The sequence below is a fragment of the Sparus aurata genome, chromosome 16, assembly GCF_900880675.1.
Source record: "Sparus aurata chromosome 16, fSpaAur1.1, whole genome shotgun sequence".
NCBI lineage: Eukaryota > Metazoa > Chordata > Actinopteri > Spariformes > Sparidae > Sparus > Sparus aurata.
In genome coordinates, this window is record NC_044202.1 from 28790755 (window position 1) to 28817215 (window position 26461).

General features: G+C 41.0%; 1 protein-coding gene across 3 annotated transcripts in view; it reads right to left on the reverse strand.

Annotated features, from left to right (window-relative positions):
• Nucleotides 1–26461, reverse strand: part of eipr1 (EARP complex and GARP complex interacting protein 1) — a 226433-nt gene that overhangs the window by 106316 nt on the left and 93656 nt on the right. For all 3 annotated transcript variants that reach the window (XM_030443726.1, XM_030443725.1, XM_030443724.1), the window contains exon 6: nucleotides 6533–6669. In XM_030443726.1, the coding sequence (XP_030299586.1) occupies nucleotides 6533–6669 (137 nt within the window). The remainder of the gene's footprint in view (nucleotides 1–6532; nucleotides 6670–26461) is intronic.

A 26461-nucleotide genomic window follows, 5' to 3' on the forward strand; every position in this document is an offset into this window, starting at 1 on the left:
AGTTTCTTGTCGGGCATCAATGAAGTATTTCTGATTCTAATTCATATATTATGAAGTCAGTTATTTAAACTTAAATTTAATGAAACAAGTTGACAGTATGGTAGACAGATGTCACATTTACATATCAGGATCTGGTTATTATAGACACAGATTAAATATTTAACTGTCATGTATCATCACAGAAACAGCGTTACATACATTAGCAGCTATGAACACTTGTAAAAACATTATAAAAATACATATTGTGGTTTGGTGCAGACCTGTAGACGGAACATATAAGAAGTTAATGTTTATAGTCATCAGAGAACGTTACGTTGTTTTTGGTTCGTATCTGTTTCCTGAATATATCCGTACATGTGTGAATGTGTAAATGAGAGGCATTAACTTATGGCACCTTGTAGAAGTGAGCTTTATAAAGTTCACTTCATTGACTCGTATTATTTCACGGGGCTGAGCTGCCTCCTCCAATATAGTGAGACCCACAGCCGGGGAGTTTCAAGACCAGAAAACAGCTGATCACAGCAGTCAGTCCATCACTTCATCCGCGGACGTCAAGATGAGCAACTGGACAGCCGCTGAGATCCAGGAGATGCTAGCGTCTCCTCGGTCTCCACTGGGGGTGCAATGTAAAGCTCTTATTTTGAAGACACATTCGTTGTCTTTCTGACAGAGAATGCAGCATATTTTCAGTCCCCCCCCCCCCCCCCCCCCCCAAAAAAAAACAAACAAACAAACAAAAAACTCTCCGGTCCTACGCGATTCACGTGAATGACCCAATTGACGAAGAAAACGGCGATTGTCGCAGAAAAGCAACAAGTTTGCAGGTATGTGACTGTGTCCTCAACTGTGGAGAATACTCTCTCAGACGGAGTGGAAGTAATCCACTCCAACTGACGCCCGTGAACAGGCGTTCAGGTACCGAAATGTGGTACCGATTGACTTCACGTGAATCGATACTCGGTACTTCGGGGGGAATTCGGTCGGTACCAATAAAAGTACAGAATTCAGTACCCATCCCTTACCGTCACGCCTCTTTGGGAGCCGCAGCGCCGACTTTCTCAGTGAATTACACACGTGAAGGCGGAGATGCTTCGCTCTGTGTGAATCATCATCGGCGGAGAAATGCCGAACCACCGCTCCGGAGATAATGCGGAGAGGCTGTTTAAAAACCGCTACTGTTAAAGAACAGGTTTTCAGCAAGGACATTGCACTTTTAGCTGTTAGCATGAGGCCGTGCTAACTCCCGAAGGAGTTTACACAGGTGATTGTGTTTGCTTTGTACATTCCCCCCTCTGCTAACGCTGATGCAGCTTGTGATGTTCTTCACTCAGTCACAAGCTCACTGCAGACACATCACCCGCAGGCCCTCTTCCTCATCTCTGGGAACCTATTCTTCAATATGTTTGACCAGACACCCAGCCCTCCCCCGGCCCACTCATCTCTGCTGCCCCCCACCACCTCTTTCATCCCCCCTGTTTACTGCCCCAATCTCACCTCTACCTCCCTTTCCACAACTTTCATGTCGCAGATTCCCCCCACTGCCCCCTCCTGACATCCCCCCCCCCCCATCCGACACTCAGCCCCCCTGCTCCACTCTGTCCCACGTCTCTCCAGGTGAGAAATGCGTTGAGGAAGATGAAGTTGAAGATGGCTACGGGTATAGATGGGATCAGCTCCAGGCTCCTCAAGTCCTGTGCAGAGCAGCTGTGCAGGATTGTGGAATATATATATTCAACATGAGCCTGAAGCTGGGAAAAGTGCCACTGCTGTGGAAAACATCCTGCGTGGCCCCAGTAACAAAAAGGGAGTCCTTTTATGGACCCACTCCAGTTTGCTTATCAAACTGGCATAGGAGTGGACGATGCCATCATCTTCCTCCTGGACGGATCACTGTCTCACCTGGAGAAGCCTGGAAGCACTGTGAGGATCATGTTCTTTGATTTCTCCAGTGCTTTTAACACTATACAGCCTGCAGTCTCCGGGGACAAGCTGTAGCTCGCAGGGATGAACCCACACCTCACATCCTGGATCCTGGATTGTCTCACTAACCGGCCACAGTATGTGAGGACTCAGGACTATGTGTCAGACACAATAATCTGCAGTACGGGGGCCCAACAGGGAACAGTCCTGGCCCCTTACCTGTTCACCCTGTACACCGCAGACTTCTACCACCAATCCCCTCACTGCCATCTACAAAAGTTCTCTGATGACTCTGCTATCATTGGCCTCATCAGGGACGGGGACGACAGAGCCTACAGAGAACTTATTCAGGACTTTGTGGACTGGTGCCATTGGAATCACCTCCAGCTCAACGCCGGGAAGACCAAAGAGCTGGTGGTGGATTTTCGCAGGCACAGACAACCCTGCACACAGGTGAACATCCTGGGAATGGACATTGAGATGGTGACATCTTACAGTACCTGGGAGTTCACTTGAACAATAAACTGGATTGGACTGATCACACTGCAGCTACATACAAGAAAGGTCAGAGCAGACTCTATCTGCGGAGGAAGCTCAGGTCCTTTGGAGTGCAGGGGGCACACCTGACCTCTTTCTATGACTCTGTGGTGGCATCAGCCATTTTCTATGGAGTAGTCTGCTGGAGCAGCAGCATCTCAGCAGCAGACAGGAGGAGAGTTGATAAACTTATCAAGAAGGCCAGCTCCATCCTGGGATGCCCTCTTGACTCAGTGCAGGTGGTGGGTGAGAGCTGGATGATGGACAAGCTGTCATCGCTGCTGGTGCAGGAGTCCCACCCCTGCAGGTCACTCTCACAGCGCTGGGCAGCTCCTTCAGCAACAGACTGATATACCCTAAGTGTGTGAAGGAGAGGTATTGCAGGTCCTTCCTCCCTGCTGTCAGACTTTACAACCAGCACTGCTCCATATAGACCTCAACCTGTACGCTGCACTATGCAATAAGTCTGTACAAACTCATTTCAACGACCATATTTATTATCTATATTTAAAATCTGTATATACAAATTTGTTGCAAATTTTTGCACTATATCATGTAAATATGTATATAAGTGGATTCTATTTTTCGTTCCTTTTTAATTAGTTTGTATATTTTGCTATTGCTCTGTTCTTGTAATATTCTGCTGCTGCGACAAACAAATTTCCCCGCCTGAGGGACATTAAAGGATTTCTGATTTTGATTCTTAATAAAAATCCCAATAAAATACATTTACATTCGTGGTTAAAACTTGACAAAATGTGGAAAAGTTCAAGGGGGTGAATACTTTTGCAAGGCAGTATATGTCCATCTTTCCTGACAGTGTTTTATCATTTTTGACAAATGCATGGTGTGCTTAAACCAAAGATTAAGCTTACACTCAAAACTAATTGACTACATTAAAATCTGGGACTTTTATGTCATCCACCATTCTTGTTGTAAGAGTGGCATAGCCCCTTTTAGAATAGGGAAATTTGAAGGGAGCGAGTAGAGAGCAACAGTTGGTGGCTGAAATCTGAGCAGACCGCTGTTGAAGTACCACAACAGATGTCAAATTTAGCAGTGAAGTTGTCTAGTGGCAGTAAATGTACAGCACAGGTTACAGTTTGCACATAAATTAACTCTGCATCTCTTTCATTTAGAAGAAAAACTCATGTTTGAATGACAGCTATCGCTATCACTGTGAACATTCATGCCATTGCCATCCTTGCTAACAATGTTAATCATGCTGAAACAGCAGTCTGCTAGCGAATCACACCACATTCTCTGTATTAGAAAGAATGTTAATGGTTAGACAGAAAGAAATACTGGCTGGAGTGGGTTTTTCCATTCAGGAGTTCTATGCTCAGCAGCGTAATCTGCCTTTAACATGTTTTCAAAGCTACTGTGGGAAGTGACAGGAATATGTTCAGTGACGCAAGGTAAAAGGATATCATTCAGCACGATTAATCTGCTTAATTTTTTTCCAAATATTTTTTTCCATAATAAATTAATTCAAATCAATGCGTTTATTGACAGCCCTAAATCTGTATGTTGTTTTTTTTTTTTTAAATCAGTGGCAACACTTTGATGAAGCAGCCATTACAAATTCAGACTATACAGAAAAAAAAATAAAACCCAAAGAAGGTTTACAAAAACAAATAATGTTAAAGTCCTTGAGTCCTGCTACATCTGTTATGGAGTGTTGTTGTTGAAGCTGAGACCAATAGTCTAACAGCCCTGGGAAAGAAGCTGCTCAGTAGTCTGGTAGTATGACGGCGGATACTACTGTATCCCTTAAATCTGTATCTAGATAGTAGGGCCTTTTCTGTGCTTTATTAACCAGGGTGGTGATGTGTGGTGACCATGATAGGTTCTCAGTGATTGTAATGCCAAGCAACTGTTCACCTGCGCAAACTCCGCTCCACTGATGTATATGGGGGTGTGTGTCTTGGCCTGCTTCTTTCTAAAATCTAAAACAATCAACCAGTCCTTAGTTATGCTGACACTGAGTAGTAGATTGTTCTCTGTGTACAACTCTGAGATGGTCCTGATATGAACTCTCATCGTTGTTCATAATCCGGCCGATGATGGTGGTGTAGTCTGCATACTTCACAATAGAGTTCTCCTGATGTCTGGTAGTGCAGTTATGGGTGTACAATTTGAACAGAAGGGGGCTAGGCACACAGCCCTGGGGGGCTCCAGTGTTGAACATAGATTTGGTGTGACTGCAGATCCGAATTCTCTGGGATCTGCTTGTAAGAAATTCCAATATCCAGTTGCAGAGTGTTGTACTCCAGCCCAGAGTGTTTAGTTTTCCAGCTTCATGCTTGAGATTGTGTTAAATGCTGAGCTGAAGTCAGCAACATCCTGTGTATTTCACTGTACCTTGCAAAGTTTCCAGAGATACAAGATTATTTTTTGGGGGGAAATTAATATAAAGATAATGTACATGACATCTTTCAGTACACTGTGATATTAGAGATGAGTCTGTGGTCTCTGCTTACAAGCCTTTTATTATCACCCCCTCCTTCCCTTTGTGCCGACAGCCAAATCAGCACTGTTGCTAAAACAGAGAATGCAGGAACTCTGTAATTTGGTATGAGGCTAAAAGGGAGTGATATAAATTATTCCTACCTTATCTGCGCTTGTGATACACATCTTCTATATTCTTTCTCTCCTTTAACAGACACCACTCTCAATCTCTTCAGCATGTTGCTGTTATCATGGCGACAGATAGGGAGGTGATTATCAATCCCCTAGCAGTACACGCAAGCTGACCTCACTCATCACATACCTCAGACACACAGGAAACAAGACACACACACACACACAGTCCACATACATACACCACACACAGTTCCAGGTTGTAAGGTGGGTACAGTATCTGATTACCTGCAGTACAAGGTTATTGTGTGGTAGTACACATGCTCCATGTCAAGCAGGGACATTTGTCACTGCCTCGCTTCTCTGAGGAGAAGTTTACACTTGAATTCATGAACCGAAGACAAAACTTGTCAAAAACAGCTAGAGGAATTTCAGAGAGATTCAATCTGCCATTCATATCACTGTTTCCACTAGCTTTCTAGCATTTCCGTAGAGAACATTATGCAAGACATTTTAACATGACATTCCTGAATGTGCGTTTAATAGGGCTTGGTATTGTTAAGAACCTCACGATTCGATTCAATTTCGATTCTTTAGGTCGCAATTCGATTCAATATCGATTCGATTCGATTCAATACTGACTTAAATGCTTCGATATCGATTCAGTAATAAGTAGTAATAAACAAATAATTAATTAGAGTACCTGTTGATAATTTTCTAATTAAAAAAGGTCATCTTAAATTATAAATCTTTCCTCTAGGAAGTTCTAGTTCGAATTGATATGTAAACAAAGGTACTCGATGTGTTTAGTTATAAAATAGTGCAACCATAGTTAAGCTGAGAAAGTGCCATTGTTTCTGGGACTGCATGGTACATTTTTGTCTGACATAAACATAGACATGACCGCGGTCCCTCCGCCCTCCAGCTCGACACGAGGGGGTAAACGTTGACACTGACCCCCCCCTCTCTCCCCGGAGGAGAGTGCAACTCGCGGGCGCACACTGCAGCGGCCAGGGTGAGACCGGCTGTGCTGGGAGTTTACGGTCTCCGAAAGAGCGGTGCGTCAGACATCGGCTACCCGCCTCCGCAGCTCCGACGTTGTTTCCGCGGCGCATCACCCTCTGACCCTCGAGCGAGGTCGCGGGCGAGACGCTTCCAGCTGCTTGAGGCGGGGACCTATTTTGCTGCGTTCAGAAAATAATTTTCCAATAAATGCTTCTGGAAAAATGTTGCTCTTTTTACATTTTCAATCCCCAATCAAACCAAAGCACTGCTTTTAAATTATACTTCAAATGTATCAAATGAAAAACATATAGTTATTATAGTGAAATAGGAGAAAAAGTCTTTATAAAATTTAAATAAAAATGATAAAAAACTGTCTTTCCATTACATAATGACCACTTCAGGTATCCATCAGAAAAGGGTTAAAATATAATGAAATTAAACAAGATTTATATGTTTTTCCAGATCAGCTCTATTAAATGGAACTCACGTCATTGTGCGAAGGTCCCAGCCTCGTATGGCCGTATCATTTGCTGTGGTGAGTTGGCTGCAATTGTGGTGAGGGCTCCACTTGCCGGAGGTGAACTTGAGCTGACCTTTGCCCTCCAGGGTGGCAGTGCTAGAGACCTGCAGAGGAAAGAAACCACTACATTATAATTTGTGAGCAGCAAAATGATTTTAATCCAACTATCAGAATTAATTTTCTCTGAAGGCCACACTCATGCCTGCAATCATTCAGCGTGACTTGGTAGTAATATGCCTGCATCTTTACGCCACACCAAAACATGTACACTCTTACTCACACTTTCAAATATTATGGATTAATGGATTAAAAGATGTTCTTTTTGTTTGTAACCGATTCAGTCTTAATAGAGTCAATATTAATTTAAAGCTGTACTCATCAATATCTTTTATATCACCAATAAATCAAATGTTGCTGGTGAACATTAGCCTGGACCTTTTGGAGAAAATAACAAATGAAATCACATCAGATTCTGCTTTGTGACGGAGCTATTTACTGGTGAGTGGAGAGCCAAGAGATTACTTTTAAACATTTGTGACTAAGAAAAGTGGATTTATCTTCACTCCCATTTCTTAAACATGTTTGCAGCAGCGATCTGCTGAAGAGAGCTTCACTGTAAAGTGTTTATGTACTGTAACGTTGACTTTGGACTGGAGAGGAAATGTATTTTTATGCATGAACGTAATGTTCAGTGAGAGATTTACCTGAATCCAAACACATACACCCATGGTGCATTCTGTTACTTGCTAGCTTACAATATGTACAGTAAAGTAATCTGGCTGTTGTGGCAAATAAATATCCCCGCTAGAAACACAACTAAACAACTGCAAATGCGTTACAAATCATGCAACACAAGAGGAAAAAAACAACAACCATGGGTCGCTTACCATACAAGGTACTGTTATAAAGTTACATAAAAAAATATTTGCTGACTTCTACACTCACCCCTTGACTCTATCCCGGAAATTATAGCAACAAGCATCCAAGTGAATAAATACACTTTCTGGGTTTGAACATACCTAGATGGACTAGACGTGCACTAGATCACTCAGAGTTACTTATGGATCAGCTGTTGATAAGCCCTTGGAGAATTTTAAACTGATAAAGCAGAATCAAACTAACCTCATTACACTGGTTCAATCATTCAAATATATTGGAATGTCTAAGATATTTCAACAGAAAAACATTTAACTGACAGAATGTCACTGGATCTTAAAAATTAGAACAATTTCACTGAAAGGCAGTCAGGGGAAATTGTAACATGTAAGGCTTTTCAGTCAAGATTACATGCTTGTCATTGGATACTTATCAAACCTGCTACCTAGGTTTCACAGCGGAACAATGATAGTGAAATTAATCAAACTCAAAACACTTCAAGAGATTTTATCTATAAAGTATATCACTTGATCAGGCCTGTACAATTAATTCAGCAGGTTCTGGCTTTAGAAATGGTAATGGTTTCCTTAAACTATGAGGCATCTGAGAATTATAAAAAGCAGCATTGCACTGCTCCATTTTTCTCTGCTCTCTGCAGGTTTTTGTCCTCATCCTTCTCCCTCTCCCAATCCTCTCTCCCTCCCTCTCTTCTCTCTCTCCTATCTTTGCCTGTTGGAGCAGGGATCATTGATCGCCCCATCACAGCACAGTTCCTTGGTACACTCTCATTCTTTTAGCCAGAGAGGACAGTGGGAGAGTGACCGAAAGAGAAAGAGAAAGGCCAAAAGAGCAGCAAGGAGAAAGGGAGTGAGGGAGGAAGTCTAAAAGGAAGGAGAACAAAGACGGTTAAAGAAGACATGAAATGAAAAAGAAAGGAAAGCTGTAGAAGGTGGAAGAGGAAGTGGGACAGATAAAGGAGGGTTTCCTATGTGGCTGGTATGTGAATTCCACGACTTTTCCATTAATTTTCACGATTGGATGAGTGCTTCCATAAACTAAAAATATTATTGTGTCTAGGTTTTTCAAATGAGCAATTTTTTAGACTTTTGTTCTTGTTTTATGTCAAGTTAGGGTTACTGAGCATACCATTCATGAGCAAAACAGACATTATGTTAGATATTCAATAAAATAATAAAATGGCAGCAAGGATGTATAAGGATGTATTTATTTGTGTGACTATCCCAACTTATCTTGCATTACTTCAAAAGGCTGGTTGTGTGTGCCTGAAAAAAATTGCAGCTAAAGGTGTTTGTATGACCCAGGTGATATGCTTTTCAAAGTCAAACAGAGTACACTTTATACTTGTTTATAAGTATGTATTTATGTGTGTATGATGACTATCCCAGCTTATCTTGCATTACTTCAAAAAGTTGGTTGTGTGTGCCCTCAAAAATTGCAGCTGAAGGTGTGAGTATGGCCTAAGTGATATGCTTTTCAATGTCAGGGTCTAAACCCCCAACCCCCACACCTTTCCAACAACAGAAATTCAAGGATGACTGGTAGTTTTTCCTACAGATAACCGAGTCTGATACAACGCTCCCATCTTTCTATAATGGCAGCCTTCTCAGCTCTAAAGTGTTGCCATTCAAAACAGTGATAAAAACTGGTCAGACAACTTGACTCAACTCACTGACTCACTTTTGGTACCAGGTATTTTTCTCAATTTTATTTTCCACTGAAGAGAGTACTTTGTCAGTGTAGGTGGGATTCTTTGCTTGACGCCACAGCAATGCCATATGAAACTGCTACAACATTATCTTCAAAGCGGCACACACCCACTGTCCCTCACTGGAAGTGTCAGGTAGCCCAGAGGAAGGAGGATAAGACATCAAGCAATGTACTTCTGGCTTTGCCAACTGAAACAAAGACACACCTACTTCTACTATGATATCCCAACTCTTGGCGACTGCAACCACTACTGCACATGCTGACAAGGTCAAGCGTTTCATATAATGGGAAGGGTTGTCCATTTCTCTTATCATATTTGATTGGATACAATAATGTATAAAACCCTAAGTGTAAGATGAGTCATTTTAACAGGAAGGGAAGATGATTTGTGGATTGTTATATTTGAAATATGCAAAGAGATGTCAGAATATTTTACACAGTAACTGGACAAAAACTCAGCCAAATATTTATAAGGGGTACAGTCACATTTCCAGTGTAACTTTGCTTTTGCTGGCAAATCCAACACCATTTATTGCAAAGAACATTGAATCACCCAATACCTGTGTGCAATAGTCTCTGGTATTTTCCTTATTACTTTTTTGCAAAATGTGCTGATCTGTCCTGAATTCCTCAAAGATTGTATCAAGTTCCATGATCAGTGGGGAGCCTGGAGTGGGACTCATTTACGCTAGTGGTCCAACAGCAAAACCTGATCTTCATGCATTTCAGGTTCCCAGCTTCATTATTGAGCTAACCAAATTAGGGGCTCTAACAAGGCAGTACACAGCACAATGGGGGACACATTGATTTAGGATGCAACTGGCACTAATGCGAAACTATCTGTCAATGTATGTATACTTTCTGTAGTCTCTGGGAGAGAGAGGGACGGGGGTGTGTGTATAAGCAGGTGTGCTGGATAAATTATTTGTGCTCTGTGTGCTGGCAGAAATGTCCTCACTCATTCCACCAGCAATTTTAATTGATGAACCATGCACATGCACGCACATAAACACACACATCTTCCTTCAAACAATGTACACTGGTATGCTTATTCACATGATCATCTCTTATATATGCATGCACACACTCATGCAAACACTCACATTGAACACACACACACAATCTAGGCCTAGCCCTTGAAAGAGAGACACATCCACACTGCAGCTGGACACAGCTTGAGATGAGCACATCACCCTCCGACAGATAGATGGAACAGGAGAGAGGAGAGTGGGATGAAAGGAGGGAGGAGGGAGGGTGAGAAGGAGATTAGCATTCTCATCAGCACTGGAGGAATTTGTCTTGGCTGCCAAGCTCTTTCTCTTCTTTTTCATTCCCTTTCTCCTCATCAAGCCCACTCTCTGTCCTCATCTGTATCTCCTTCTTTCCCCCTCCTAATCTCCTTCTTTCCAATCAGCCAGGCCCTCCATTGATCCCTCTTTCTCTGTCCTTTCTCATTATACTACTTTTCACCATTACTTCTCCCTTGTTGAAGGATTTAATAGTTGTGTTGTCCAGTGTCAGTGTCAGAGAATAGTTTGATTGTCAGTCATTTACATTCATGTTGGCATGATGATATGCATTAAATTCAAAATGACCAAACTTGTTTTCGGTCATTCAACATATCTTATTTAGCATTGTTCCCTAAAAGGGTTATATTGTCGACCAGTTGGTGCTATTTTTCCTCTTGAGGTTAGCTTTGCATGTACCAGCATTTTGACATGTAGCTTGCTGGACATTTTTTGATGCATAGGTAGGATGGCATGCAATTTTTTTTTTATTATAGAAATTCAAAGAAATGTCAAAAATATTGACAGATATCAATTCTGAATATTTGAAACAGTTTCAGGGTTCCTTTTCTACAGTGTAATAAGTAATTCCCCAGAAGGAAGATGTCTGGACTATTTGACTGATGTTTGAGGAATTTAATAAATCCAGACACACTGTAAGAGCTGGGAAGAGAAACAGTGAAATATCTCTTTACAATTGGCTGTGCCAGTACCAGTGTCCTCAATATCCAACCTCTACATGGAGAGAACACAGCCTTGATCACCTTCACATGAACTGCTTCTAGCCACTGATTTAGGTATGTGGATGACATCTGGGTCAACATCAGAGAAAGAGAAGTGAGAGACAGCCTTCTCCTCTTGGACTGTGCAGTACACATTGAAGAAGACAGAAGACTATACACACAGATAATTACTTGCTGTTTGACTCATCACCCACTGGAGCACTAGCTGAGGGTCACCAGAACCCTAAACCATTGGCTTGAGACCATGCCCACAAAGAAAGAGGAGAAGGAACAGAATTACATCAGGGGACCCCTGTCAAAACCTTTAAAAGATCCAGAGCAGACAGAGGGGAGGGGAAGGGAAAAAGTAACAACATCGTCATTCCCCATGTCTTGGGAACATCTGAGAAACTCAGGAGGACTTCAATAAACATCATATTCCGGTTAAAGGTAGTTAGTAGATAGTTTGTTTTTTTTTAAGTGGGGTAATATAAAGTACATATCTATAGTCAGTCTGTTCCCTACCGTAATTGCTGATCAGCGCAGCCTCAGTTTGGAATCCTGTATCCCTACGCATTAGCGCAACTGGGCCTTGCACTGAATTTCGCTGCTCGCCGATCACCTGTTTTGGTCAGACTTTCAGCGGAAGGGATACAGAGGTTCTACGGTTGAGAAAATGTAGTGCCAAAAGAAAGGGCGGTCCGACGGAGATGTAAAGCAGTGTTAGTTTTCTCTATATAATGTACACTTGATGATATAGATCTTTTTGGGTGGGCCTTGTTTTAGGTGGTTAAAATTCGCTTGGCATCTGCACTCCATTCACTGCAGTACAAAGTGGCTCTCTGCTTCTCCAAACTGAGGCTGCGGTGATCGGCAATTATGGTAGGAAACAGACCGACTATAGATACGTACTTTATATGACCCCACTTCAAAAAACCCAAACTATCCCTTTAACTTTAAACCTAGGGCTGAGACAGAAACGTGTCCATCCTTAGGACAAAACACCTAGGCATAAACAGAGTAGTGTGGTTTATGCTGTTCAGTGCAGCCAGGACTGCACAGATTTGTGCATTGGGGAAACAAAACAACCTCTACACAAACAAATGGCACAACATAGGAATGCCAACTTTCCAGGGTTATCACCCACCTACAATGCATTACTGAGTTCCCTCCCAAGACAGCTTAACAACCACTCACATCTGGGCTCACCGACATGATCAACACACTGTCAACCCACCTGAAGGCTGGACTGGTTAACGACCCACAAGTGATTCTAATGACTCTGAAACTCCGAGTTCACACATGCAACTCTGTAAGGACACTCCCACACAGAAGTTAAAAGCCTGCAAACACCCCTTTGGTTAGTTAACTGTAGAAGCCTCTTTGATGAGGGGTGAAACGCCTTCAATAAACGGAAACAAGTCCAGTTGCCTATGATACAGCACTTGGAATTACTAGGGGTGTAATTATACACAAAAATCACAGTTCGATACGTACCTCAGTAACAGTGGTCTGCAGGTCGCAGACCCCGGCATCTCCGTATGGAATAGTAGTGTTCAAGCCACGCCAAAATTAATATACATTTTCACGACTTGGATTGATGAGCAGGGTGATCGGAATGTTTTTCCTGGTTAGCGGACATGGCCGAGGACCCCTCTCGAGACGGGATTCTCAAACCACACCTCCAGCACATCTGGGACCCTCACCGGTAAAATGAACACTAGTTAAACTGTCACACCACAAACATGTCTTTCTCCGCTGCAATATTTAACCAGGAAGCCACAGTGTTCCCAAGCAGGAGACAAGGGAGAGTCTTCAAGCTCTGTTTTCTTGCTAGCGTTAGCCATAACGTAAACGGGCTGCACATGTAGCTGCAGGCGGAAAATACCAAACCGAACGTCCTGTACCGAAACGGTTCAATACAAATACATGTGTTGTTACACCCCTAGGAATTACCATGATCTTGATGACTGAGAACCTTCATCAACATGTTCCTTACCATTTTGGGAGGAATGCCCTTCAACTGGTATGGTAAGAGAGAACATTCAGGAAGCTGGCTGATTACAAGAACCACCTGCGCTTCAACTTGAGATGCAGGCAACACAGGATCATTTCTAAGAGCTTACGCCTACGTTCCAGCGTGGAAGAACACAGGGCTACAAGGATCCTTCAAAGGGGTTAATGCCAGCAACTCAACGAAAGAGTGCGACAGATTAATTTTACCATTGATGCACTCACTACTTAGACTGACCAGACATTTGAGGAATTTACATCTCTATTACAGATCAGCATCCTGGAAAATGTCTCCACATTTGTTGAGAAGGCACAAGCACCAGAACACACTAAGGGTAAGAAACGGCATACATGAAAAATTCCTATCTTTACAGGCATGTCAGCGACTCGCATAGAACAGAAGCTCTCACCTGGAGAAATAAGGACATCAAGAACACATCACATGGGAACAAACAAAAGAAGAAAGAAGTACATTTTGTTTCTGTGTTCAAAGAACACAGGGCTACAAGGATCCTTCAAAGGGGTTAAAGCCAGCAACTCAATGAAAGAGTGCGACAGATCAGCGGTTAAGATGGTGAAAAAAAGGACAGCACTGTGAACAACTTCACCCCAGACCACATTTGTGTCGTACTTGACCCGGCTCTGATGACCACCTACTTCCAGAACAGTGATTGTTTCTACAGAAAGAAGAACGGCTGCGCCATAGGCTCACCGGTGTCCCAAATAGTGGCCAGCCGTTACATGGAAGAAGTTGAGTGCAAAGCCTTGATAACTTTCACTGCTCCTAGCCACTGGTTCAGGTATGTGGATGATACCCGGGTCAAAATCAGATCAAGGGAAGCAGAAGCCTTCACAGAACATATGATTGCTGTGGACAATAATATCAAGTTCACATGCAAAGATGTCAGAGAAGACAGTCTGCCCTTCTTGGACTGAGCAGTACACATTGGAGAAGACAGAAGCCTCAACTTTGATGTGTACAGAAAACCTACGCACAAGGATCAATACTTGCTCTTCGACTGTCATCATTCATTGGAGGACAGGCTGGGTGTCATCACAACTCTAAACAATCAGGCTGAGACCGTGCCCACAAAGAGCGATGGGAAGGAGATGAAACAGAAGCACATCAAGGCAGCACTTAAATCTCATGGGTTTCCAAGTTTTCCGTATTTTTTTTTGTATTTCTGTTTTGATTTTCGTTGTGAGTTTTGGCAACTCTTCTCCAGAGATCGTGAGAAGATGGACACTTTCCTTTTTTGAAATTTTGCAGAACTTTTGCGGCACTTATTATGATGTTTCTGCTATTCCTGGCAACGGAGGGTCAGGAGCGCATCATTAAGCGCATTGTTTACACACGCGAGCAGCTGATTGCGCTGTGTAAACCTGCAGTCCTCCACTCCGCTGTTGCCCAGATACAGACGCAGCATCCTAACGCATTTATTGTCATCACTGGGGATTTTAATCACGTCTCACTGGACAAAACCCTCCCAACATTTCATCAGTATGTTGACTGCCCCACCAGAGACTGTAACACACTGGATCTTTTATATGCAAATGCTAAGGATGCATACAGTCCCACAGCCCCCAGGTCTGGAGACAGGGAAGAACTGAGGAGAGTGCAGCATGAACTCAGGGATATGCTGAGGGCCTATAAAGACACCTACAGGAGGAAGCTGGAGGCCAAACTCCAGCAGAACAGTGTGAGGGATGTGTGGACTGGTATGAAGCAGAACCCTTGGTGTAAGGTGAACAGTAGACAGTCATCAGGCAGCCTGGAGAGGGCAAACGAGCTGAACAGATTCTTCAATAGGTTCAGCTCACAGCCTTATGTCGTCTCTCCGACACCTCCAGACCCCCACACACCCTCACTACCCCAAATGCTTCCTCCCCTCCCCCCTCACTCCCCTGATGTGAGCTCTCCTGTGCAGCACCTCTCCTCCTCCTCCTCCTCCTCCTCCACTGAAGACACCATCACCCTCCCCCACATGACTGTGACTGCAGGCCAGGTTAGGAGACAGCTGGAGAGACTCCACCAGCAGAAGGCTGCAGGCCCTGACGGTATCAGCCAGCGGTATGTGCCAGCCAGCTGTCGCATGTCCTACAACACCTCTACAACCTGAGCCTGGGTCAGGAGAGAATACCAGTGCTTTGGAAGACGTCCTGCCTGGTTCCTGTGCCAAAGAATTCAATACCATCAGACCTCAATGACTACCAACCAGTGGCCTTCACAGCTTACATGATGAAGGTGCTGGAGAGACTGGTCTTGGCCAACCACCAGGTGGAAGCCCTGCTAGACCCTCTGCAATTTGCTTACCAGCCCCACTTAGGAGTTGATGACGCTGTCATCTACATGCTGCAACGAGCCCATTCGCACCTGGATGGTGGAGGAGGCACTGTGAGAATCACATTCTTTGATTTCTCCAGTGCTTTTAACACCATTCAGCCACTGCTACTGGGGGAGAAGCTGCGGGTGATGGGTGTAGACAACACAATGATCTCCTGGATTACTGACTACCTGACAGGCAGGCCACAGTTTGTCCGTATGGGCAGTGTTCTGTCTGATGCGGTGGTTAGTGATACAGGAGCTCCACAAGGGACTGTACTGTCTCCTTTCCTGTTCACCTTATACACCACTGACTTTCAGTACAACACCGGGTCGTGTCACCTGCAAAAGTATTCTGACGACTCGGCTGTTGTTGGGTGTATAAGTGAGGGACAGGAGGAGGAGTACAGGGCACTGGTAGACAACTTTGTGGAGTGGAGTGGACTGGACAGAATCACCTGTGGCTAAACACCAGCAAGACCAGAGAGGTGGTGATAGATTTTAGGAGGAAGAGGAAGACGGCTCCCCAACCACTGTGCATTCTGGGAAATGATGGGATGAGCAGACTTTACTTCCTGAGGAAGCTGAGATCCTTTAACGTGTGCAGCAAGATGTTGGAGATATTTTATCAGTCTGTGGTGGCCAGTGTACTTTTCTTTGCTGTGGTTTGTTGGGGAAGCAGCATTGGAGCCAGCGACACCAACAGACTCAACAAACTGATCAGGAGGGCTGGCTCTGTGATTGGCTGCAAACAGGACACTCTGGAGGCTGTGATGGAGAGGAGGACACTGAAAAAAACTATTATCATGGATAATCCTCTCCACCCTCTCCAACTCACACTGGTCAGACAACGGAGCACCTTCTCCTGAAGACTGCTCCAGCTTCGCTGTCATAACAACAGATACAGGAAATCTTTCCTGCCACAAGCCATCACTTTATATAATAACTCTCTCACGGGGTGCCGTTTAGCTCAGTGGGTAGAGCATGCGTTCCATGTGCTAAAGCTCTGCAGCGGACCCGGGTTCGACTCCCGGTCTGGGACCCTTTGCTGCGTGTCACTCCCCCTCTCTCTCCCTGTTTCCTGCCATATCTTCAGCTGTTCTATAAATAAAGCCATAAAAAAGGGCCAAAAAAATATAAAAAAAAAAAAAAAACTCTCTCACCTCCGCCTGACAGAGACAACTCTGATCTCTCTACTGTTTTGTTGTATATATTATTATTGTTTATAGTATATTTGCACTGTATATATTTTTTGCAGACCCACTGCTGCTGTGACAAAATAATTTCCCAGTCTGGGATCAATAAAGTAATTCTATTCTATTCTATTCTATTCTATTTCCTATTCCCTCCTAACAACCAGTTGACACTAGGAATGTAACAGTTACCGGTGTCACAGTAAAATTCCCGATGGTGAAGGTTACCGTTTAAATCTTAATTACCCTGGTAACCACTGCGGTTGATAACCACGGTGTGGAAAACTGCGAGTTACTTTATTCAAGTCTCCCTACGGAGGCGCAGTGTGCAACGTGCGCTTGTTATGTAATGAAAAAGACGTGAGGGAGGACGTAATAGTAGCGGCCCTCAAGGCATTTTACCGCCTTCAAAAAGAACCAAATCTGCAGTCTGGGTGTATTTTGGTTATTATAAGAATGCTCAGGGACAGCTGGTCGAGGATGGAAGCAACACATCCAATTTACGCGACTAACACCCTCCACTGTTCAGCGAATGCAGGGTAAATTAACCTCAAGCCCGGGTGCATGATGTATGTATATGTCGAGTTTTCTCTGTCTAATTTGCTGTTGTCACTCATGTTAACTGATAGTGGTATAACTGAACGAAGTTGATCCATGATTTGGCATATTATCTGAACCCCTTATTAATTGTCTCAAATCCTCCTCACTGCTGCTCTGCGTCAATGTTTGGGGAATTATCAGGTCGACCTAAAAAAGTGAAATCTAGAAACACGTACTGGGTGGACTGATTTAGTGAACGCAAACTGACTGACTTTCATCTCAGCTCCGTTCACCGGAGCAGCGTCTACCTATGGCTCAGCAGCCATTTGACCAATCAGATTGACCGAGTCCACTGACAACAGACGAGCAAGCAGACAGAGAGACAGACAGCCAATATATATAAAAGTAAAATCAGTAATATATAATACTTGTCGATTATTTGTAGAATAGACTATATCTAAAGAATAATATAAAATGGCGAATATAACAAGTGTCTAGAGAGAGATAAGAGGCAAAATAGAGTTATGAGCTCTCATCACAAAAAGCCAATGATCTAAATTCAGCCATTTCTTTCTACATTGCTAAGGATATTATGCCATTCCAAACTGTGGAGAGGCCTGGCTTTTTGAGGCTGATGAAAACTGCTGTGCCTCACTACATAGTTCCGTCACAGATTTTCTTTTCCAAGACTGAAATCCCCAAAACTCTATTTTGATACATATATTTTCTTTTTACTATATCTAATGTTTATTTTGCACAGTTTTTATGCATTTTTATTGTGATTATTGTTAATGTTGCACAGTTTTGATATGTCTTTTATACTTATTTAATGTTGATTTTGCAGTGTTTTGTTAAGGTTTTGGATTTGGACTAGTTTAATATATAATACATCTATTTAAATATGAATCTTGGTGAAATTATTTAAATGTATCAGTGTATCAGTGTTTTTTCAACATTTTGAAGACATTTTAAAAATACACGTGTATTTGTGTGTAATGTGAAATTCATTCCGTTACATCCCTAGTTGAGACACACACACACACACACACACACACACACACACACACCGCCATTAGTGTTCCATTCTCTTCACAGATGACAGCAGGTTTACACTGAGCACATGTGACAGACAAACATGACTGTTTTGATGGTGGGTCAGTGATAGTCTTGCAACACAATGCCCACATGTTGCTAGAGAGTGTAGGCAGTTCCTGGATGACCAAGGTACTGCTGCTATTGACTGCACCCCTCAGTCCCCTGACCTAAATCCAATTGAGCACCTATGGGACCTTATGTATCGTGCATCCAATGCCGCTAAGTACAACCACTGACTGTCCAGGAGTTCATTGATGCACTGATCCAGGTATGGAAGGAGATCCCCCAGGGAACCATCTGTTGATGCATCAACAGCATGTCCAAACGTTGTCGGGAGGGTGTTCAGGAAAGCGGGGGCAATATACACTAGTGAGTCACATTATGAGTTGTAATGATAACATTCACACAAGTTGGATCAGCCTGATGTAAATTTTTTCGTTGTGGATTTGAATCCAGCCCTCAGTGGGTTAATGATTTTGGTTTCCAGTGACCGTTGTCATGTCATTTTGTTCTCAACAAATTATACAAGGTACACACATTTTCAACTTGAATAATTTGTTTATCAAGATCTGATGAGTAATTAATTTTTTTGAGCAGTGCAGTATATTTTTGGTACGTCTGAAACCTTGGTATGAAACCAATAGTATGTGAACTGCAGACTAGCGATGAGGAAATATTACAGTATGCATTCTTTGACTCCTGAATTTATTTTATATAACCAGCACTCAGCACACTAACTCCATGATAACACATAATGGCACTTCCCACTAATGTGCTAACTGAGGTTTGCATTGCTACCGCGCTAAAAGTATATTTGTAAACAATATCTAATTCACATACTTAACATACATCACATGACAGGAACAGCAAAAAATATGGAATAACAAATATGAATAAATGGAATTTAAAACTTTCGAATACACAGAACACAAACTGCAAGACATGGAAAATGAAATTGATCCTGAAAATAACTTTTACAACAGTTCACATAATCAGTGTGAATATTACACTGAAGAACAGTTTAAGACGAATGTAAAAATGGATGGAGTAATATCAATAACTAATTTCAATAGTAGGAGTCTCAATACAAACTTTTCAAATATACAATATTGTTCAAAAGAATTAGATTAGAAGATTAGAAGAAATTTACTGTAATAGCAATCTCTGAGACTTGGCTCAACGAGGAGCAAGCAGTAATTGTTGAGCTTGAGGGATATGAGAAGTTTTATATTAACAGGAATATGAAAAAAGGTGGTGGAGTAGCTCTATATATTGACAGAAATTATAATAGTAAATTAGTTAGTAAAATGTCAATTGCTATAGATAACATTATGGAGTGTATTACTGTATTACTGTGGAAATGGAGATTGAGAAATTGAAAAAAATGACTATAAGTTGTGTATATAGAACACCAGGATCATGCATTGATACCTTCAGGAAAAAGCTATTGGAACTGTATGCTGACACAAATAATAAGAAAATGCTTTTTGTTTGTGGAGACTTCAATATTGATCTGTTTAACACATTTGAAAATAATCCAACTGCAGAATTCATCAATACAATGTACACTATGAGTCTATATCCCTCAATCACTAGACCTACTAGAATTACAACACATAGTGCTGCACTAATTGATAACACATTTACCAATGTAATTGACGGAAAAATAGTATGTGGGCTACTCATAAATAAAACTACCATATTAACTGGACACAAAACAAAAGCTGCAATTCATTCTCTCAGAAATGATCTAACACATCAAAACTAGAACAAAGTTTATGTGGAAGATGTTGATGAAGCATGAGTCATTCTTGTCTACAATAACTGCTCTCTATGAAAAAAACTGTCATCAATAAAGAAAGTCGTAAAGCAAATGTATGCTTTGCTACTTTCTTTATCTTTATTATTAGAAGACAGTTTTTTTTAGTTATATAAAGTTTTATTAACAAAAAGAACAACTGAAGCTTTGAACATCTATAAAACAAACCGACAAGAATTATGAGAAGCAGCAAATGGAATCACTACAGTAAATTACTGGAGGACAACAAGAGTGATATTAAACAAACGTGGAAGGTACTGAATGAGATAATCAAACAAAAAACTGCAAAACCAGAATATCCAAATTATATCTTGGCAAAGAACAATATATTCTCTGACATGAATTTAGTTGCAGATGGATGTAATGATCTTTTTTTTTTGTTGGTGTTGGTCCTGGTCTGGCTAGTGCAATTGTAAGGAATGAGAGATGATCTTGAAAGTGGGGACCTAACTGTAAATTAATCAATGTTTATAAGGGGAACAAATTAAAATGAAATTATTGAAATTGTAAAGTCATTTAAGAGTAAGAGGTCCACTGATTGGAATGATATCGATATGTTTATTATCAAAAACATCATTGAGTGTGTGGTGAAACCTCTGACGCATATTTGCAATATTTCCTAAAAAAATTTAAATAGTAAAGGTCATACCAATATATAAGACTGGAAATAGACATGAACTGTCAAATTACAGACCTGTCACTTTACTGCCACAATTTTCAAAAATACCAGAAAAAATCATGTATAGCAGATAAAACGATTTCATCATTAAACATAACATACTAAGGCGATCAGCAATATGGATTTAGCGCTAACAGGACAACTTCACTTGCATCAATGAAATGTGTTGACGAAATAACAACTGCAATAGAGGAAAAAAAAAGAATATGCAATAGGAATATTCCTAGATCTAAGAAAAGCATTTGACACTGTCGACCATGATCTCTTGTTAAAGAAAATGCACAGATACGGAGTCAGAGGGGTGGCACTATCATGGTTTGGCAGTTACCTGGAGAATAGATAGTAGTATGTACAAATAAATAACAACTTCAAATCTCAATTTCAGAAGGTCAGTTGTGGGGTTCCCCAGGGCTCGGTACTGGGACCAATGTTGTTTATATTATATAGCCTATAAAGAGCATATGTAAGGTTTCTAAGTTATTAAAAACAATTGTGTTTGCAGATGATACAAATCTACTCTGTTGTGGCAATAACTTGGAACAACTCATGGTTACAGTTGAGATGGAATTGAAAAAACTAAAGAGATGGTTTGATTACAACAAGCTAACATTGAACCTAAATAAAACAAAATGTATAATTTTTGGAAATCGACCAATAAACTCAAATAAAAAACTCATATTAAACAACGTTGTCATTGAAATAGTGTCTGAAATCAAATTTCTTGGAATAATAATTGATACAAAAATTGTTATCCACATGGAAGCCACATATAAACTACATGAAAACTAAAATATCAAAGTAAATTGCAGTACTGTACAAAGGTAAAGATTTTCTAAACCAAGCGTCACTATACACCTTGTACTGCTCCTTTATACTTCAATGCATAAGCTACTGTGTGGAAGTGTGGGGTAACACGTACAAGACAAATACTAAACCAATCTTTATCCTTCAAAAAAGAGCCATAAGAATTGTAAATACAACCACGTACAGAGAAACATCAAATTCATTGTTTATCAAGTTAAAAGCTCTAAAATTTCACGATTTGGTCAATTTCAAAACAGTACAAATTATGTATAAAGCCAAAAATGAATTATTATCCAGCAGTATTCAAGAGTTGTTTCAATTGAAAGAAAACCGTTACAGCCTGAAGGGAACTAATATATTCAAGAAACAACTAGTAAGAACAAACACAAAATATCAGTGTATTACAGTCAAAGGAGTCACATTATGGAATAATTGTAACAAGGAACTGAAAACATGTACATCATTAAATAAGTTCAAACGAATGTTCAAAGACAACATACTGAATGGATACATGACGGAATAGGATGCGTAGGATGTTTTTTTATTTAAGTATGTCTTATTTATTATGTCTGTGATCTGAATCTTTGATTTCAAAAGAATGATTATAAAGTTAAAAATTAAATATAGATAGGGGTAGGACTCGACAAGTTCACACTTCCTTCCTGCCCTTTTTCGGACATGAAATATTTGTTTGTTTATTTGTTTGCTTTTTTCTGTTGGGATTTAGTGATTTGCTGTTTGCCTCATGTTTTCAAAGCTTCTTTGCTTTTTGTATTATTATTATCATTATTATTATTAGTATTATCATTGTAAACTTATTTTATTGTCTTATTTTGTCTTTAACATGTTGGAATAAAAAACAAAAAAAACAAAAAACGTGTTTATTAACGCAATCTGCTGCTGCAGCATTAAAACACTACAGCAAGCTCAAGGGGTCGGTTTAAAATACAGCCACCACTTATGGAGACGGTTGGTGCACATAATCATTTTGATGTTTTCTACTGTATTTATACTTATAGCACTAGGTTGATAAGCAGGTTACTTCATAAAGAATTACATTTACCAGATTTATATACAATGTAGAAAGATGCTGCTGAAATAAAACTTGACATGTGATGTGCATTGAAACTGGAAATATTACTCATGATATATTGTCTCTAGAAGTTAATGATTTAACTGGTTAGAACAAAAATAAGTTTTTTTCTTATTACAGAGAGTTAAGAACCGAAAAAAGGTCTGTCAATGCTACCTGTCCGTATTAGAAATGTTGCTAAAGCTGCCTTATTTTTTTTAGTTTTGCTTCTTTTGTTTCTGGAAATATTGTTACTTTCTAAAGTAAATATATTTCCACTTTACACAAAACATAGCCATAGAATAGTAAAACTACCATTTGCAAACTACTGCGCATCTGTGTACAGGGGGTGAAGTGCCCAGTGACGGAGTTATGCACTCCATTCTGTTAAGCTTAGCACCCAATCGCACAGTTGTCGATAGGCTTCTGTGAGAAACAAAAACAAGTTCTGAAGCTATATCACCCTAATTTACAGGATTTTTTATCCAGCATTTATTAGCACCCGGCCCAGTCATTAATGCAGGCCTTGCCATAAGCTTTCACTTAAAAAATGTGCAGCCCCGCCCCCCCCCCTTACCTTCAGAGCCAACAATTATGTGGGGTGAAAATACACATTTGAAGTGACGTCTGGAAAGAGCCCTTTGACCTCCAGACCTAAATGGTGATTTCTGTTTGCGAAATTTGCGTAACACCAGTTGATCAAGAGACGTCTGGACCTGGTTTGATCATTATGTTAAATGTGTGCGTTTATAAAAGTTTGTTCACAAACATGTGCTTAAAAACATTAAATAAACACACAGCCTTCGTTTCCATGAATGAATAAACTAAATAAACAAATGGTCTGTTTGAGAATATAAAGTATATTCTCAAATTATAACTATTGATGCATCAAAGTGTTCATAACTTCATAACCTGTAGCAGGTTAAGGATGAACAAATTTGAATAACTCTATATACTGCTGGCTGGCTTAACCTATAATAATATAACCTAGATTCAACTTGAGATTATAGAGATTATAGTAACCAGTAGGCTGACACAAAAAAAAAAAAAACGGCTGCCAGCTAAAAGGCAGTGGGATGGGAGGGGAAAATCAAGGCAGCTGTAACTGTATGTGTAAAACTGAGGTACTCTGAGGTTACAAATTAAGTGCTGTATGAACTTTTAAAGTCTGTGAAAAGCAAATTCAGCCATTTTCTTCGAAACACATTAAAAAGGTCATAAATGTATTTCCTTAAAACATGTAAAAAGCCATTCAACCATTTAGAATTTAATTTTGGAGCTAGGCTCACAAACTGTGTTTCAAAATTTCTGTGTTCAGGATTTAATGGGCGGGTCAGAAATCATGATTTGCATAAACCCGGCCATGCTGCGGAAGTGGTATAAATACATTCCGTGCATTAGCTTCAGTGTTTTTTCTGCTCGCTCTCGAGTCTTGTTTGCAGCTAGCTAACCAGTCATGTCTCCTCCACATCGCTCATGCATCTTTCCTGGATGCCACAGTGTGCAGGGTAACGGGGCTGTTAGCTTATTTAAGTTTCCAAGGGACGACAACGTAAGGAAGCGGTGAATCAATTTTGTCAAGAGGAGCTACTAGTGAGAGTTTAAAATCACCACCAACACCCGTCTCTGCAGTGTCCACTTTACCCCCGATAGTTACAGCAACTGTCACCAAAGTCTGGATATCTGCAGAGTCCGCTGACGCTGGTCAGTGGGGCTGAACCGACCCTCTCCGTCCCCGGCTTGCATCCTCCCGTCCAGCCGACAGCGCATGCTGTCATCTCCGCCGCCAGCATTATGTGCCCGCCTTAGACCGTCCCGCCGACAACAGGTCTCTCATCCGGCATTACGTGCCCGCCAGAGAGTGTATGTAGAGTTTAGATTCTCTGCCCGAGCCCGATATTTCCCTGTCAATATCCTCGGGCCGGGTCGTGCCGGCCCTTGATCAAGCATTTGTGTGTATGTGTGTGTGTGTGTGTGTTTTTTTTAATAACTCAAAGTAATGACTGTATTTCCAGCTACAAAAGGCGCATCTCTCTCCTCCCTCTATGTTGTTTGTGCCACTGCGTGGTTTTATACGTGAGTGAGTGTCCTCGTGCTGAAAACGTGACTTCTCGTGCACGTGACATCACTCCCCGAGACGCAAGAAGAAAGCAAAAATATATATTTTTACTAAGGAAAATGATAAAAATAATAGTAACGCACAGTGATTTGAATGAGTAACTTTAATTTGATTAGTGGTTTTGAAATATTACCGCGTTAGATTAGTCCTCACTGAAAAAAGTGGTCAGATGAGAGTAACGCGTTGCCGGCATCACTGCACGGGCTCGGCTCGGCTCGGCTCGGGCTTGATTTTTTTTGGGCCAGATCTAATAAGCTCTAAGTGTAAGTGTGTGCTTATGTATGTTATAAATATTGTACATTTGGGCAATTAAATGCATTTTGCTGAAGGTGCAACACCTGAAAGTGATTTTACATCGTGTATCTTGTCATGCCCATGTAATGTTAGCAAATGTTATTGCATTTAATCATGATATGATTTGGCCTCAATCCATCTGACAGCACAATGATAATCTACAGGTAATATTTTAAAGCTATGACAAGGAATTATATGTAGACTGGGGTTCTACGTGTGTGTGTAATGTAAAACATGGACTGTGAGGAACAAGGCTCAGCACTATCAGTGTCTGACTCAGAGTCAGTTTCTGGCTCTGATGGTTCAAACAGGTCGGGCTGGGTCCTCCGATGATGCTGCTAGCTTCCATTGTTACTGTAGGTTATGTCCTTGTACAGTACACGGAGGAGGCTCCCCTCCCCACGTGGGCGTGGTTCCAGCGCCTCTAACTGACACGCCCCCAGCGTTTCACAGCAGAGAGAAGTGCTTGTTTTTCCATGATTTTGAGACCTAATTTTATATACTTAGCAATTTTTTTTATCTTTCAAATTTGACTAAGTGGTCAGTGACGCATGTTTCTGTGGTGTGACAAACTCATAATACAAATTTGTTTCTGCTTTACACAGACTTTAAATTTGCTAATACCTTGCTAATTGTCTGATATTAACTACTGAACAGGTCATTGATAAAACCCATTGCATTAGAACAAAAATTGTCACAATGGTCAAGACATAATGTTCACCATTAGAGGACATACTTACACCAATAAATGCAGATTAATTAATATTTACAGACACTATGAAAAAATGCATGGTCATATTCATGAACTACTCATTCATTTTACTTCATAATTTTCTGTTCTTTTATTCCTTGACTGTGCCAGACTGTTTTTACTTGTGCATCTGAATTGAACTTAAGCACCAAATGCAGAGCAGACTTGCAGCACTGAATGAAGAAAAGTCCAGGCTAAAATGAACTAATCTTGAACAAACATGCATAAGACTATATTAACTTATTTTCTGTTTTATAGATGGAACAGTAACTAACCTAACATGAAAAGCAATGCCTACCCATTAGGGGTGTATCGATTCATCAACTACATTAATGAATCGATTTATATTCCTACAATCCAACTACATCGATCTGTGCTTGGCAAGTTGGCCTTCCAGGCAACATATATTGATTAAGAATCGTTTGAAATGGTAAAGAATTGATTCTATCGATACTAGGAAATTGCACATTGGATTCAAGCACGGCAAACTTTAAGGATGTGTGTTTTTTCAGCACTTTTAACGATAAAGACATGTTAAACGTTACTCGATTCTGTCTGTGACGTCATCGGCACGTGCCAGCA